The following is a 17,458-nucleotide window of genomic DNA, read 5'->3' on the forward strand; positions in this document are numbered from 1 at the left end:
GAATGAATGCAAATATCTCACAACACATAAATACTGATGATCAAGATCAAGCAAAAAAAAAAACACTGGGTACAGTGTTGCACTATAGAAAAAACAAAGTTGTAAGTAAATGTTGAGTTATTTATAAACCCAACTTCCTTCCATTTCATTGACTCCAGCTGTCAAAAAACATGGTAAAAATATCCATGTTTTCAATAATGTTAGTTGCAAGTTAAGAAAACAACACACATTCTCAATGAGTTTGAAGGAGACTAAAGACTCAGCCAAACTAGATTTACAAGTCAACGGAGCGGGAGTTGAGTACACCCATGGAAGCTCGGGTTCGGCAGGTTCAGTCGGACTTCATATAAAGTTCTGTTCTGGACCCAGACTTGACCCGAAACTTATTGGAAGTCACTGATTTGCAGTTCGGGTCTCCACCCATATGCCGCCAGCCATAAATGAAACACTTCCAGGGATGGGAAGGTGTTTTTTTTTGGGGGGGGAGGGGGCCTTGGCACAATACGTCTGATAACGCTGTTTTTACCCCCCAGTGCGAGGCATTCAGAGAGTGCAAGTAGCTCACACTGGGCGTAGGACAAAGAGTACCCGAGCACAGTGTTGCTTGTGAGGGTGGTTTACATATGTAAAGCACCCGATCTCTGATTTTTATGTAAACTTTAAAGTTCAAGTCCGTTCATCTCTAAACAGGGCATATCAAATAATCAAAAATATATATATTTTCATCAGTTTTGCAGCTCCAGGCTATGATGATTTTAACAAATCAAAACAAAGGATAGTAGGAGATTAAATAAACCTTTTACATTAATTATTTCATTATTCTGCACCAAGAAGCTTTTGAAATGCTCTGGTTTATTTTCTACTCTCGGCTCTGAAAATGTGTACTTACTTGGCACATGTCTTACCATTTCCCACATGAAATCCACTTTAAACTACTGAAAGTTATGTTTAGCATTCTAGTTAATAAAGTTTTAGAGCTATAAATTTGGTGTCGGAGGCAATTATCAAGTTTCCACTAGAATATGCAAATGACAATGCTGAGAATATAACATTAGGGAAATCATTTCAGACAATTAAGTGCTAATGATATCTAGGTATAATTCACAAAATTGTAACTACAAAGGCGAAGATTTAATGCCACTTTGTTACTTACCTGATTTGGAAAAAAATGGTGCAGTAATAGTAAATGCATATGCGCTAATCCTTACACATTATAGACTAAACCACTGATATCATTTACATATCCATTAAAGTCAATGGCTGCTCACTCTCCCCAGTCCAATGTGCTCGCTGCCTGGGAGTAACTGTGCTCTCTCTTTCAAGTCACACATCCAAGCCCTCTTCACCTCCTGCCACCTCCAACTCAAAAATATTTCTCAGATTCGTACATTCTTTTCCCAAGAAGCTGCAAAAACCCTAGTACATGCCCTTATTATCTCCCACCTGGACTATTGCAACCTCCTGCTCTGTGGCCTCCCTTCTAACAGTCTTGCACCCCTACAATCTATACTACACTATATATGCTGCCCGACTGATCCACCTCTCCCCCCGCTACTTCTCAACCTCTCCTCTCTGCCAATCCCTTCACTGGCTTCCCATTGCCCAACTACTACAGTTCAAAACCCTAACTATGACCTACAAAGCCATCCACAACCTGTCTCCTCCCTACATCTCTGACCTAGTCTCCCGGTACTTACCTGAACGTAACCTTCGACCCTCACAAGATCTCCTTCTCTGCTTCCCTCTCATCTCTTCTTCCCACCACCGAATCCAAGACTTCTCTCGTGTCTCCCCCATACTCTGGAATGCTCTACCACAACATATCAGGCTCTCGCCCACCCTGACAAGCTTCAAAAGGAACCTTAAGACCCACCTCTTCCGACAAGTCTATAGCCTATCATAACCCTCAGTCCGCTATGACACCGCACGGCAATGTCTACCCTCACCCACTGTATCCTCACTCATCCCTTGTAGACTGTGAGCCCTCGCGGGCAGGGTCCTCTCTCCTTCTGTACCTGTCTGTGACTTGTTTTGATTATCCATTTGTACACTTGTCCATACTATGTATACCCCTTTTCACATGTAAAGCGCCATGAAATAAATAGCACGATAATAATAAATAATAATACTACATGTTACAACAGTTGTCTTGTCATATATATGTATATTCCAGTAAACTATTCATTTTCTGTTCTCAGGACCTTCAGAATGACATTCAGATGATGGTCATGTGCTGTATGATCTAGGCCAACTGCCAGCTGCAAAAAATTCCTGAATGGTGATTACTGGCTGCAGCTACAATATGTTTAAGAACGTCAGACATACTAAATTTCCTTTTGATACACTGTCAGCAGTAAAGGAAGTGTATCTATCATATGTTATCATCTAGGAATGATTTATTACACAGATTATCATCTGACAGGTCTTGACAACAATCATTGTTTCCACAAACATCAGTTTCGACAGTTCTTGATAGAGAAAGACTTGTTTCCTAATTCTGGTTAACACAAAGCACAAGGAACCCCTTAGGCCACATGCACACGTTCAGTATTTGGTGAGCTTTTACCTCAATATTTGTAAGAGAAAACCAGGAATGAGTAAAAAACGCAGAAGTGGTGATGTGTTTCTATTATACTTTTCCTGACTTTTCTACTCAGGGTTTTCAACTTTATTTTTTATTTTTGTCTGGACATCTTATCAAAAAATCACCAACAGTCAATACTTTTTATAGGCAAATTGGAAATTCGTAAAAAAAATCATTAGAATTACAAGTGATCCATGTCTACAGCCCATAATTCTAATGGGACTCAGGGACTCTGGCAGCAGATTTCTGCAATGCCATCTGAAGACAGCATGCTGCAAGTGTTAAAATAGAGACATCAGCCCTGTATCTGTAATCTCAGTCTTTTTTTGTGTGTTAACTTAAGCCTCTTATCTTTATCATTAGTGAGTCTCAGCAGCTCTGGAGTTGTAGTCCTACTCTGCCCCCCTCAGTGATTAGCAGCTTTTGTCTATGGAATTGTAAACTGAAAGCCTGTTGTGGGCAGGGGAAACTCTCAGAGCTCTGCTACATGCAAAATCTACAGTCTTTTACTGTGTCAGAACGGCTGCACACAGTAATCTAAGTGATAAATCATTGAACTCAGAGCCTCTTTGCCTACATCATGCTGCTCTCAGATGAAGTAGCAAAAACCTGTTGACAGATTTCCCTTAAGACATCAGCTATATTCACTGTAAACTGTAAAACGATGATAATTGCGGTCAAAATAATGTCTACAAATTTCCTCAGCTTCAAAAATTCACAGATGCCTTAAAAAAAATACAGATAGGGCAAAAAGTGCCCTATTTTTATGGTTCGTCCTAGAATTGATGAAGAGCTGGCAATCCAGGCTTCATCTCTGATTTTGGCTTACAAATACTAAGGCTGCTTTCACACTACGTTTTTTTAACATGCGTCATGAACGTTTTTTTAACGGAAAAACGGATCCAGTGCAAATGCATTTTCATTTCAATGCATTTGTAATGGACTCACGTCAACATGCGTTCACATGCGTTTGCGTGCGTTATAGTAAGGATCCAGCTACTTGCAGTTTTTTACCTTTTTTAAAAAACGCTACTTGTAGCGTTTTTGAGCTGCGTCCAAATGCTGCAAATTGCTGGATCCTGACTAAACAGCATGCAAACGCATGTGAACGCTGGCATGCTGATAGACAGGATCCTGCTTGCTCTACTGAGCATGCCCAGAAACCAGCCTCGCGTGATCAGTCTCTCTCTCCCCCTCTCTCTCTCTCCCCCTCCCTCTCTCTCCTCTCTCCCCCGCCTGAGAGCGGAGGATGCTCGTAACCAAGGTAAATATCGGGTAACCGCGGGCTTAGTTACCCGATGTTTATCTTGGTTACGTGTGCAGGGAGCAGGCAGCCCTGCTCCTAGCAGCTGCAGACGCTCGTAAACAATGTAAATATCGGGTATCCAAGCAAGTTACCCGATGTTTACCTTGGTTACGAGCCTCCGCAGCTGCCAGATGTCGGCTCCCAGTCTTTCACGTTCAGTTCCCCACACTCCCGATCACATGACTCCAATACCCGCCCATAAACTTAAAGTGACAGGATCCTGCAAAATAACACATGCGTTTGCATGCGTTTTTCTTTGCAAAAACAGGATCCGCTTTTGCAGCAAAAAACGTTCATGACGCATGCTAAAAAAAACGTAATGTGAAAGCAGCCAAAGGCTGCTTTCACACTACTTTTTTTAACATGCGTCCTGAACGTTTTTTTAACGCAAAAATCCAATCCAATGCAAATGCGTTTTAATTTCAATGTATTTGCAATGGACTCACGTCATCATGCATTCACATGCGTTTGCGTGCGTTATAGTGAGGATCCAGCGACTTGCAGTTTTTTAACATTTTTCAAAAATGCTACTTGTAGCGTTTTTGAGCTGCGTCTAAATACTGCAAATTGCTGCATCCTGTCTATACTGCATGCAAACGCATGTGAACGCTGGCATTCTGATAGACAGGTTCCTGCTTGCTCTACTGAGCATGCACAGAAACCAGCCTCGTGTGATCAGTCTCTCTCTCCCCCTCCCTCTCTCTCTCCCCCTCCCTCTCTGTCTCTCTCCCCCTCCCTCTCTCCCCCTCCCTCTCCTCTCTTTCCCCCGCCTGAGAGCTGCGGACACTCGTAACTAAGGTAAATATCGGGTAACCAAGCAAAGCGCTTCTCTTAGTTACCCGATGTTTACGTTGGTTACGTGTGCAGGGAGCAGACAGCCTGGCTCCTAACAGCTGCGGATGCTCGTAACCAAGGTAAATATCGGGTATCCAAGCAAGTTACCCGATGTTTACCTTGGTTATGAGCCTCTGTAGCTGTCAGATGCCGGCTCCCAGTCTATCACGTTCAGTTCCACTGACTCCCGATCACATGACTCCAATACCCGCCCATAAACTTAAAGTGACAGGATCCTGCAAAATAACACATGCGTTTGCATGCGTTTTTTTGCTGTAAAAGCAGGATCCGCTTTTACAGCTAAAAAACGTTCATGACGTATGTTAAAAAAACGTAGTGTGAAAGCAGCCTAAGTTGAAAAACTCACTAAATACTCAACGTGTGAACATGGCCTTAAAGGGAACCTGTTACCAGATTTTTCCCTATTAAACCAAAAATATCACCTTCTGCAGTTATGCAGTGGGCTGCATTCTATGAAGGTGCACCTTGTTGCTGACCCCCTTTTCAGACCGCCAAAACAACTTTATAAAACATTACCTTTTTGCATGCAAATTAGTTTGGTTGGCCAGATGGGCGGGCTCTATTTCGCCTTCTGTCCCTCCTCCTGTCGCTGTTCGCCGTCCCCCAGTCTTGATTTGTATGTATAGGGAAAAATCTGGTGACAGGTTCCCTTTAAAGAAGATCTGCCATCAGGTCAAAAGTCACCAGTTTTTGCTTTTATTTTATTCTTGTTGCATCCCTGAATACATCATTTTTTTGTTATTTTTTTTTAAATTTGCCATATGATTCCAGAGAATTGTGCCTTTTTATTTAGCGCTAAATATTATAATCTTTTCTAAGGGGCGTGACTCACGGGACTCTTTGGGGGCGGGTCTTTAGCTTGTTCTGCCTAATTACCCTGTGAGCCACGCACTCTTTTATAAGGACTGCAAAAGTTAGTACTATTTAAAAATGACAGTTCACGTCAAAACCCCTTCTAGCACAAAACAACGCATTTCAGATGTCAAGCATTCTTAGTCGTGACAAATTAACATCTGAAACGTGTTGTTTTGAGCCAAAAGGGGATTTGGAGTGTGCTCTCTGTATTGCACTCTAACGAATAAAAATATCAGAAGCCTGGTGGGCCGGATTTCATCTTTCATATTTACCTCTACACTCTGTGGCAAATCGCTTCAAAGCTCTAAGTGGATGAACATGGTCTGAGGTGGTGAGCTGGAATTTTTCTATCTTTTATACACTAAATAAAATCTCTAGAAATGTATGGCTAATTAAAAAAAATGAAAAAAAAACTGGAATACTCAGGAAAGCAGCAGGAATAAAGTAAGAGCACAAATTAACCACTTTGGAACTGGTGACAGGGCCTCTTTAAAGGCACATAGAACTAATATAAGGGAAACTCTGATTCTATTAGCTTTAGTAAAATACCCTACATATCTTTCATATGTTTTAGTATTGAAGAATGAACAATGCCTAATATAAATTCTCACCACATGCACATATCTTTAGAGCTTCCCTCTATGGAGAGCAATACTCAAACAAAACTTACAAAAAAAAATACAGGCAGTTTTAGAGAAATCTTGCGAAGAACAATCATTTCCTCTTACACCCTAATATATTGGCTGGTTCTTCTCATTGCAGGACTTAAGGGGGCTTTACAGGCAACGACATTGTTAACGAGATGTCGTTGGGGTCACGGAATTCGTGACGCACATCCGGCCTTGTTAGCGATGTCGTTGCGCGGGAAACGTATGAACGACTGCTAACGATCAAAATTACTCACCTAATCGTTAATCGTTGACACGTCGTTCTAATCCCAAATATCGTTGCTGTTGCAGGTTGTTTGTCGTTCCTAAGGCAGCACACATCGCTACGTTTGACACCCCAGGAACGACGAACAACACCGTACCTGCGTCCTCCGGCAACGAGGTGGGCGTCACTTTCTTTCGACTGCTCTCCACCCCTCCGCTTCAATTGGACGGCTGCCGTTTGACGTCGCTGTGACGCCGCACGAACCGCCCCCTTAGAAAGGAGGGTGTTCGCCGGCCACAGCGACATCGCTAGGCAGGTAAGTCTGTGTGACAGGTCCTAGCGATGTTGTGCGCCACGGGCAGTGATTTGCCTGTGACGCACAACCGACGGGGGCGAGTGCTTTCACGAACGACATCGCTAGTGATGTCGCTGCGTGTAAAGCAGCCTTTAGTGTGCCAGATCTGCTTTTCCAGGCATTGTAGGATGTGAGGGCTTCTGCTGCAGCCAGCTGCCTTACAGCCAGAAACATGTATAAATGTTAAGAAGTCTAAATATGGCTAATCTACCAAGACACATATAAAACTCTTCAATTATTCACAATGTGTAACAGAAAATTCTTTCTCTAATTGTTATACTTAGTTATACTTTAAAATTATCTAAAGGGACTTGAAAAACAACATAGGAATATCCAAACCCAATTTCTCTTTAAAGGAGAAATCGTGTGAAATTATCTTCTGATATTTCAAAACATTGGCAAAAAAAACTAATGGCACTTTGCTTTCACGGTTGTGCAATAGTAGCTTAAAGGGAAGTAATAACCAGGATTTTCGGATGTAACCTAAAGCCAGTGCTATACTGGCACTATTAGGCTGATTATCCACATACCTTTATTGGTCAGCTCGGATGTGTAGGTTTTGAAATCCAAGAAAGTAAAGTTTATAACATCAATAGGTTCTTGAGTGACAGCAGCTGAGGAGCAGATAATATCTGGGGGTATGCATACATATCCCCTCCCCCTGTTAGAATTAGCATAAGTATTATACAATCAATTTACCTTTTCACTAGCAGGACCTGTGCTAAGGTCATAACATGTGACCAGAAGGGGCGGGGCCTCAGGCAACAGAAAAATGTTGCTTCTTGATATCAGCTCTGCTGGCTGAGGCCCCGCGTCTTCTGGTCACATGGGTATGACCTCACACAGGTCCTACAAGTCAAACATTAAATTGATTGTATAATATTTATGCTAATTCCAACAGGGGGAGGGGATAACTATGATTTCCCCCCCAGATATTATCTGATCCTCAGCTGCTGTCACTCATAAAGCTGATGATTTTATAAACTTTACTTTCTCGGATTTCAAAACCTATACATCCGAGCTGACCACTAAAGGTATGTAGAGAATCACCTGATAGTGCCAGTATAGCACTGGCTTTAGGTTACATACGAAAATCCTGGTGATTGGTTCCCTTTAAGCACTCTATATGAACCCTGCATTCTAGATATTATGCTGATTGGTGATGACAGACTTCAGCAATACAATGTTATCACGTCAGGAGATAATTTGGGCTGATTTTCTGTCACCAAAGATTTGACTTTACCAATCCAAAATGAAATATTCCCAACCTTATAGGTAAACCCTAGTGAAGATCATCATGTGTGTACCTTGTGGAAACTTTGTCCAACAAAAGTACAAAGACATGAGAAAGAATGACAAAATCCCAAAATGACTGTGGGTGGAGAAGTAACTCAATTATGTTATAATCATATGTAACAATCTGATGCATAAGGGGAAGATGTATTCAAGAACAATAGTTAAATGCATTTCATAGTTAAATAGCAAGGATCATCCAAATCCTATTATAGCTGGAGAACACTGGAGCCTAACATTGAATGAAAGGAGTGACAAATCAGTAATAAGGAAGAAGGTGATTAATATTATGTATTAAAGAAGCACTCTCAGCACAGTTTTTATGCAATAAATGCTTCTACACATGAATATAATGTAGTGCCGCTCCGTTAAAATACTTACCGATTTCTATCATTCCTGGTTTCCTGCACCGCCCCTTACAATTGTCCCTGTGTGTGCAGGCAAAGCTAAGAAGCGGTGACAATGAACCAGAAGGACTCAGGAAAATGGAGAAGGTGGCAATCGGTAATCATTTTAATGCACTTACATATCAGTACATACACCTATAGACAGAATTATGGAATATACATTTTGCTGGGAGTGCTTCTTTAAAGTTAAATGTACTCCAATATGTACAGTGTATCTCCACTCGAAAGGAGGTCCACTGTCCTTCCAAACAATGACTGAAAAAATAACCAAAAAATAGAACTGTTGTCTAGACATGTCCTATATACTTAATTAAAAACTGTGATTGGCCAGAAAAAAAATGCTCTAGACTTGGAAGACTTAGCATATAGTGCCATAATGTTAGTATTTTGTATTATGCTCCCTTCAACTTTTAGAAATAACCTGAGGGACAATTATCAACTTCACGTAAGGTGCACTTAGATGGGAAATGCTCATTTCCAATTATCTGTAAACATCCCAGCGATCAATCAATGAGCCAACAAAAGGCTTGATTGTTGGCTAATTGCATAGTTTATAATGGCAAAAAAATAATTGTGAGTAAAGGAGTGCAGAACGACTTCTATATATTCACTCTGCGCTCGTTAATGGGCATAGAATAGCTAATCTCTGTACTTCAGAGTGGTGGGGTTGCAGCAATAAACCTCTAGTTATCATACATTTATCGCTTATCCTTTGGTCTGAAAGCCAAAGTAATTTTTGTTCTAAATCCCTATCTCTTTAGTGCTACAATTTAAACTATTTTCTAATATACTTGCATTAAAAATTCCTTATCTGTCCCTAAATACTCCATTTAAACTGCTATTCTATTTTATTCCCGTGCTTTCTTTTTGATCACGTTTCGTTTGAAAATCCCAGTCAATGGTGGGATACTCAATCAAATTGTCATAAGGGACAGAGGCTGCAGTCACTACCACAGCCCCTGCCCCCTCCCTGAAATAAAGAGTCACCAGTGATGCTTGTTTCAGGGCCTGAGCTAGTCCCTGCATGCTATGCACTGTACAATGTGCACAAGGACAGCACTCACTCTGTTGCCAGCTCAGATCAGCAGTAATAAATCAGCAACAGAGCGGTGTCAGAATCCCTGGCGTGTATGGACCAGTGATGTCACTTGTGGGGCTGCCCCCTCATGACGCTTTGTTTGAATATCCCAGCATGCACTGGGGATCTCAAACGAAGCGTCATAAAAAAGGAAGTAGGAAACAAACAGAAAAGCAGTTAAATAGTGTAATTAGGGAAGGATAGGGAATTTTTAATGCTAGTATATTACAAAATAATTTAGATTATGGCACTAAATAGATATGAATTTAGAATTAAAATTATGTTGCCTTCAGACCACCAATTATTTTGTTTGTTTTGTTATTAATGTATTTTTTTAATCTTATATTAGGATGAAACGTTAAGCCTATTTAACTGGTTGAGTGGAAATTCTGCTTTCAGTCTAACTGATAAGACAACTAATAATACAATTAAGATAATGAATCTACAACAGTAGTACTATTTTTTTCTATTCTAGAAAACGTTTTCTCTAACCCTGGATGACTAAGTGTCTTTTACATCTTTAATTAAAGTATTTTTTCAGAAATCAACAAACATGCAAGAAAGTTAATTCACGCCAAGCCAAATATTCATTAGCTATGTTAGCTATTAGATATACCAGAATATCTTTAACTACATGAAAATATCCTCAAACAAAAAAATTCATTCAAAAGTCATGCAGAATTGAGCACTCTACATGCACTTCGAAAACTACCTGCAAAAAAATGTAGAGAGTGTTTGTCGTTTCCTATAATATATAGGTCTCCTGCGAGCCAGGTGCCCCTTAACTGGCATAGTACTGATTCTGTCAAATGTGACATGCTTCCTTCCAGGAAAAATATAAGAGAAATATTGGTGAATATACCACAATTCTAACTTATAATGAAGCAGTAAATCCTGTACCATCAATATTTAAGAACAAAAAAATCTACTGGGTGCTATATATGAAGGACTGCACTTTGCCTCCAATATCCCACTTGGGACCTTTGCATGTGTGCTTCTTCCAGTTGGCATTATTTAGGACTAGCCTTAATTATAACTATAAGGTCTCATGTACATTGCCATATTCCACCACAGTTTTGAACTGATCTGCAATTGGGTCCCATAGACATACCTAGGGCTATAGAAATCCAACAAAAACATAAAGGTCAGAAGACAATCAGACCAGTATAGACTCTATGAACTGGGTGTATTTTACTAACACTTTACGGGGATAGAGGTCCCATACACATGAGACTAACCTGCCATTATCGATGGGTTCGGTGACACTATAATGTGTATGGGGCCACCGGCCGATTTATTGATGGGGGAAGATGTCGATCAGCAAGTCTTATTGAAGGCCGACAATTGTATTGTTCTGTCTACGGGAGAGTTGACTGAGATGGCTGTCAGTTGAACAATCGTCCGCAGCATCATTAGGCCGACAGCCATCATATGTGTGGGGACCTTAAGGGTCTTTATAGACAAGGAGATTTCTGACCAAACTGAATATCAATTGTCAATATAACAATGTATAACACAATTGCTCAATCTCTATACAGCTTACATAATGTGCAACTGTCCTGCATCTAAAGCCCCTGTACAGACCTATTTTTTCATTGTACCTACCAGTATGGTCTTATTCTGCAGTCATATTCACTTCCATCTGTCCCCATGTTGTAGACATCAGTCTTTAGGGTAGCTTGCTACTATGAGATATATACAGTGCCTTGCGAAAGTATTGGGCTCCCTTGAATTTTTCAACCTTTTCCCACATTTCAGGCTTCAAACATAAAGATAAAAATTTTAATGTTATGGTGAATAATCAACAACAACTGGGACACAATTGTGAAGGTGAACGAAATTTATTGCTTATTTTAAACTTTTTAAAAAAATGAATAACTGAAAAGTGGGGTGTACAATATTATTCGTCCACTTTACTTTCAGTACAGCAAACTCACTCCAGAAGTTCATTGAGGATCTCTGAATGATCCAATGTTGTCCTAAATGACTGATGATGATAAATAGAAGTTTAAAGCCGGATTTGGTTACAAAAAGATTTCTAAAACTTTAAACATCCCAAGGAGCACTGTGCAAGCGATCATTTTGAAATGGAAGGAGTATCATACCACTGCAAATCTACCAAGACCCGGCCGCCCATCAAAAATTTCATCTCAAACAAGGAGAAGACTGATCAGAGAAGCAGCCAAGAGGCCCATGATCACTCTGGATGAACTGCAGAGATCTACAGCTGAGGTGGAAGAGTCTGTCCATAGGACAACAATCAGTCGTACACTGCACAAATCTGGCCTTTATGGAAGAGTGGCAAGGAGAAAGCCATTTTTCAAAGATATCCATAAAAAGTGTTGTTTAAAGTTTGACACAAGCCACCTGGGAGACACACCAAACATGTGGAAGAAGGTGCTCTGGTCAGATTAAACCAAAACCGAACTATTTGGGCACAATACCAAACGATATGTTTGGTGTAAAGGCAACACAGCTCATCACCCTGAACACACCATCCCCACTGTCAAACATGGTGGTGGCAGCATCATGGTTTGGGCCTGCTTTTCTTCAGCAGGGACAGGGAAGATGGTTAAAATTGATGGGAAGATGGATGGAGCCAAATACAGGACCATTCTTGAAGGAAACCTGTTGGAGTCTGCAAAAGACCTGAGACTGGAACGGAGATTTGTCTTCCAACAAGACAATGATCCCAAACATAAAGCTAAATCTACAATGGAATGGTTCACAAATAAACGTATCCAGGTGTTAGAATGGCCAAGTCAAAGCCCAGACCTGAATCCAATCGAGAATCTGTGGAAAGAGCTGAAAACTGCTGTTCACAAACGCTTTCCATCCAACCTCACTCAGCTTGAGCTATTTGCAAAGGAAGAATGGGTAAGAATTTCAGTCTCTCGATGTGCAAAACTGATAGAGCTATACCCCAAGTGACTTGCAGCTGTAATCGCAACAAAAGGTGGCGCTACAAAGTATTAAGTGAAAGGAGACGAATAATATTGCAACTTCACAATTGTGTCCCACTTGTTGTTGATTCATCACCATAACATTACATTTTTTATCTTTATGTTTGAAGCCTGAAATGTGGGAAAAAGTTGAAAAATTAACGGGGGCCAAATACTTTTGCAAGGCACTGTAGGTCTGTATGGAGCTATAAGCTATTTTTAATCCAGATTATTTGCAATGTGGCTTAATTTTATCATTTTAAATGCCCTGGAGGTTGCCATGGTATACATATTTTTTTACAATCGATCCAATCTATGTCTTAATCAGATATGTATTCCTACTGTATTTAGAAAAATTATCTTGGAGAATACTACTAGATTTTATAAAAATACTATCAAATATTATCATTGTATTCTTACCTTTTTATGGTCTGGGTGATTGAGGTCTGTCGTTGTAAGATTGGCCGCTTCGGGTCATTAGGAGGTGAAGGGATTCTTGTATTCTCAACTGGCATACTCACACTTCTTAAAAATGTCTGCCGCTTTATGGGCTGGAAGGAGAAATGTATTTATTGTAACAAGGGTTGAATGTGCTGACCTTTATGAAATATTGTAGTCAGCAAATTATAATGCATTATATAGTATATAAGAAATACATAATATATCACAATATATTGCCAACATTTTATTCACTTTTTACCTACTGTAGATACACAATAATTTTAATTCCAAATTAATTAATAATACCTATCAAAGTAAAGTCATTCACTCACATCCAAAAATCTGGCATGACTTATAACAATGACTGATACAAATCTGTACATAAAATTCACAAGATAACTGTACATGACTGGAAATTATGGAAATGTATTATCATCATTAAATTCTTGTTATTTCAAATGGCATAGGCAGGAAAAACAGTTGCTAGGACTAATGCTGACACAGGAATTGTCACACTCTAGCAGCAAGGTATGTGTGACATCTGTCACAAATGACAAGTCGTGATACAGAGTAGTCACATTTTCTGGGGTCAGATACCTGGAGAGCACATCAAGGATTAAAGGGATAAATAAAGGCATAGTCAGGTTATGGTAAAAAGTCAGTATACTTGGAGAGTTCCGGGTAAGAGCAAATTGGCTAAATAAACGCACAGTCAGAACAAAGTCCAAGGCATTGATCAATCAAACAGAGCACAGAAATGCAGGCCAAACAGCACAACTTAACCAGAATGCTACAACTGGCTGAGTTCTGGGAGAAACTGCTCAGCTAAGTAGCTGGGCAATCACCGGTAAAAGGCAGGAATAACCCAGCACCTTCCAGAATCAGAGTAAACCATAGAGCTGTAATATAACTCTACAACTCAGCTCGCCCCATTACCAGATTGGACGAATGAGCTGTGACTCACCAAACTGACAGCTCAGCACACCCTGACTCCATAGGTACAGCAACAGTCACTCATTGTGTGCTTATGAAACATGCTTATAGGGGGAGTCCAAGACTTTAAAAAAATGCTTGAATAGAAGGTGATGTGGTAAAATAATGAATAATTGAGGATCTATATACATTACAGTCAAGCCTTCTGTCGGACATATACGCTCAAAACACAGATCTATGATGGATGCCATCAACCAAAGTACATCTGGAGTTAGTGCCAATCAATTTGCCATGGGCCATGACAGTGTTTTAGGGTTGCTAAAATTGAAAATGGAGCATAACCACTTTCCTCTCTTGGTGTCGGCGAATCATCTTTTGATTACTGACCTGGCGTAACATCATATGTGTCATGCCGCAACAATATCACATTAGGCCAGTTAATTAAAACAAAAGCAGCGGACGATGGCATGAGACATACAAATAAATTTGCACCACGTCTACTGATGATTTGTAAAAAAAAAAAAAAGTATACTTCATGCTATATATTTTTTTCAGTGACTCTCTGTATACAAAGGAGCAGTCTGTTAAACCCCCAAAATCTGGTAGTCCTCTCAGTCTTTGCTAATAGTTCTATACTATTAACTTTCTGACTACCTGCAAGTGACTGCTGAAGGAACTTACACGCCTCAGTGGTGATGGTCGCATGATGACCACTGCAGGAGAGCTAGAAGGCTAATGAGACAGGACGTGAACAATTGGAGCACTAGGAGGTTTAACACTAGAGATGAGCGATGTTCGAGGCTCAAGGTTTGCCAATTTCATGTTCGAGTGATTTTGGGGGGTGTTCGAGACGTTCGACGAACTCGAGCTTTTTGATAAAAGCTCGACAGTTCGAATTACGTTCGAGAACGGTTTGAGCACCAAACACGTGGCTTTTCACAGTAAGGCTATGTGCACACGTTGCTGTCTGCATGCATCCTGCGTCCCCAGCACAATCCCTCTCTCTTTCCTACTCACCGATCACAGGCGTCTCGCTGCACAGCTGTCACAAATCTGCAGTGTCTTTTCCTCTTTTGAAAATGGCTGCTGCTTCATTATTCAATCAGTTATTCCGTGCTTTCCCCGCACACCGGCGCCCATGATTGGTTGCAGTCAGACACGCCCCCACGATGAGTGACAGCTGTCTCACTGCAACCAATCACAGCTGCTGGTGGGCGGGTCTATATCGTTTAGTAAAATAAATAAATAATAAAAAAAAAAAAATGAGGTTCCCCCCATATTTGATACCATCCAGGATAAAGCCGCACAGCTGGAGGCTGGTATTGTCAGGATAGGGAGCGCCACGGTATGGGTAGCCCTCCAGCCTAACAAAATCACCCAGCAGCCGGCCCGGAATTGCCACATACATTAGATGCAACAGTCCCGGGACTCCACCCAGCTCATCCCGAATTGCCCTGGTGCAGTGGCAATCGGGGTAATAAGGAGTTAATCATGCCAGGCGTCTCCCCGAGACACCTTCCATGATTAAACTGAAAGAGAAAGTAAAGAAACACACAGCGAAAAATCCTTTATTTGGAATAAAAGACAAAAAAACCCTCATTTATCTTTTTATTAATCCCAAAACAACAATCCAGGTCCGACGTAATCCACACGACACTGTCAGCTCTGCTAGCTCTGCTACATGAAGATGACAGGGAGCAACCTGTGTCCCCTCCACGTAGCACCTGAAGTAAGCCGCTCTGTCACCTCAGACTTCAGTCTGCTTTGCAGACCTCAAGACTACGAAATCTGCCTATGCTCCTCATTGGAGCCAGTGGCTGAATGGATAGAGCAGTCGCCTAAGAAGCAGTACTTCACGAGTTCTAGCCCCGGCCGTCCTGGTAAAAAATTTAATTTATTTTTAATTTTAAATTAGAATTATTTATTTATAATTCTAATTTAATTTAATTATGCACTGAGGGGAGGAGCCGGACATCAGCTGTGAGCCACACCTCTAAAATCGGAGCAGTTCACGGAATGAGGCTGCATTGCTCTCTCTCTTTCTTTCAGTCAGTCAGTCTCAGTCAGTCAGTCTCAGAGTCAGTCAGTCTCAGAGTCAGTCAGTCAGTCTCAGTCAGTCAGTCAGTCAATCTCAGTCAGTCAGTCAGTCTCAGTCAGTCAGTCTCAGTCTGAGTCAGTCTCTCTCTCCTCTCTTCTCTCTCTCCTCTCTTCTCTCCTCTTCTCTCCCCTCTCTCTCTTTTCTCTCCTCTTCTCTCTCTCTCTCTCTCCCTCTCTTCTCTCTCTCTCTCTCCCTCTCTTCTCTTCTCTCTCTCTTCTCTCACTTTTTTCTCTTATTTCTCTCTCAGACCTGGCGATGATCAGCTGATGTGGTCACCTGACGGAATCAGCTGACACTATAAGTCGAGCGGTGAGACCAGCTTTTTACCGCCCGGCCGGCTAAACTATCAGCTGATGCTGTCGGACAGGAGTCTGCACAGAAGTGTGTAGTTTGTTGTTGTTTTTTTTGCACTGATGCATCAGCTGATTGTATAAAAGCCGTTTATACAATCAGCTGCTGTGTCATGTGATTCAGGCCCTTGAACCTGACACATCATCTGATCGCTTTGCCTTCCAGCAAACCGATCAGATGATATTGGATCCGGATTGTACGGCGCGGGACCCTTGACCCAGAATTGCTGGGGAGGGGGGTTCTTTATTTCAATAAAGATGGAGTCACTAATTGTGTTGTTTTATTTCTAATAAAAATATTTTTCTGTGTGTTGTGTTTTTTTTTATCTGTACTAGAAATTCATGGTGGCTATGTCTAATATTGGCGTGACACCATGAATTTCGGGCTTAGGGCCAGTTGATAATATACAGCTAGCCCTAACCCCATTATTACCCAGCGAGCCACCCGTCACCAGGGCAGCTGGAAGAGTTGGATACAGCGCCAAAAGATGGCGCTTCTATGAAAGCGCCCTTTTCTGGGGCGGCTGCGAACTGCAATTCGCAGCAGGGGTACCCAGAAAGCTTGGGCACCCTGAGCTGCGGATTCCAATCCCCAGCTGCCTAGTTGTACCTGGCTGGACACAAAAATTGGGCGAAGCCCACGTCATTTTTTTTTTTTAATTATTTCATGAAATGCATGAAATAATTAAAAAAAAGGGTTTCCCTATATTTTTGGTTCCCAGCTGGGTACAAATAGGCAGCTGGGGGTTGGGGGCAGCCTGTAGCTGCCTGCTGTACCTGGCTAGTATACAAAAACATGGCGAAGCCCACGTAATTTTTTTGGGGGGCAAAAAACTCCTGCATACAGTCCTGGATGGAATATGCTGAGCCTTGTAGTTCTGCAGCTGCTGTCTGTCTGTATGGAGGAGAGCAGACAGCAGCTGCAGAACTACAAGGCTCACTATGCTCCATTCACTAGTGTATGCAGGAGAGCAGACAGCAGCTGCAGAACTACAAGACTCAGCATACTCCATCCAGGACTGTATGCAGAAGTTTTTTGCCCACCAAAAAAATGACGTGGGCTTCGCCATATTTTTGTATGCTAGCCA

General features: G+C 41.3%; 1 protein-coding gene across 2 annotated transcripts in view; it reads right to left on the reverse strand.

Moving 5' to 3' along the window:
• Positions 1 to 17,458, reverse strand: part of RHBDF1 (rhomboid 5 homolog 1) — a 213,735-nt gene that overhangs the window by 93,612 nt on the left and 102,665 nt on the right. The window contains exons 3-4 of one of the 2 annotated variants that reach the window (XM_075319073.1): positions 12,969 to 13,099; positions 10,319 to 10,429 (exon numbers count right to left, since the gene is read on the reverse strand). In XM_075319073.1, coding sequence (XP_075175188.1) covers positions 10,319 to 10,429; positions 12,969 to 13,099 — 242 coding nt within the window. The remainder of the gene's footprint in view (positions 1 to 10,318; positions 10,430 to 12,968; positions 13,100 to 17,458) is intronic. The other variant, XM_075319074.1, reaches the window with a different exon arrangement.

The sequence above is a fragment of the Anomaloglossus baeobatrachus genome, chromosome 7 (genome assembly GCF_048569485.1).
Source record: "Anomaloglossus baeobatrachus isolate aAnoBae1 chromosome 7, aAnoBae1.hap1, whole genome shotgun sequence".
Taxonomy (NCBI): Eukaryota; Metazoa; Chordata; class Amphibia; order Anura; family Aromobatidae; genus Anomaloglossus; species Anomaloglossus baeobatrachus.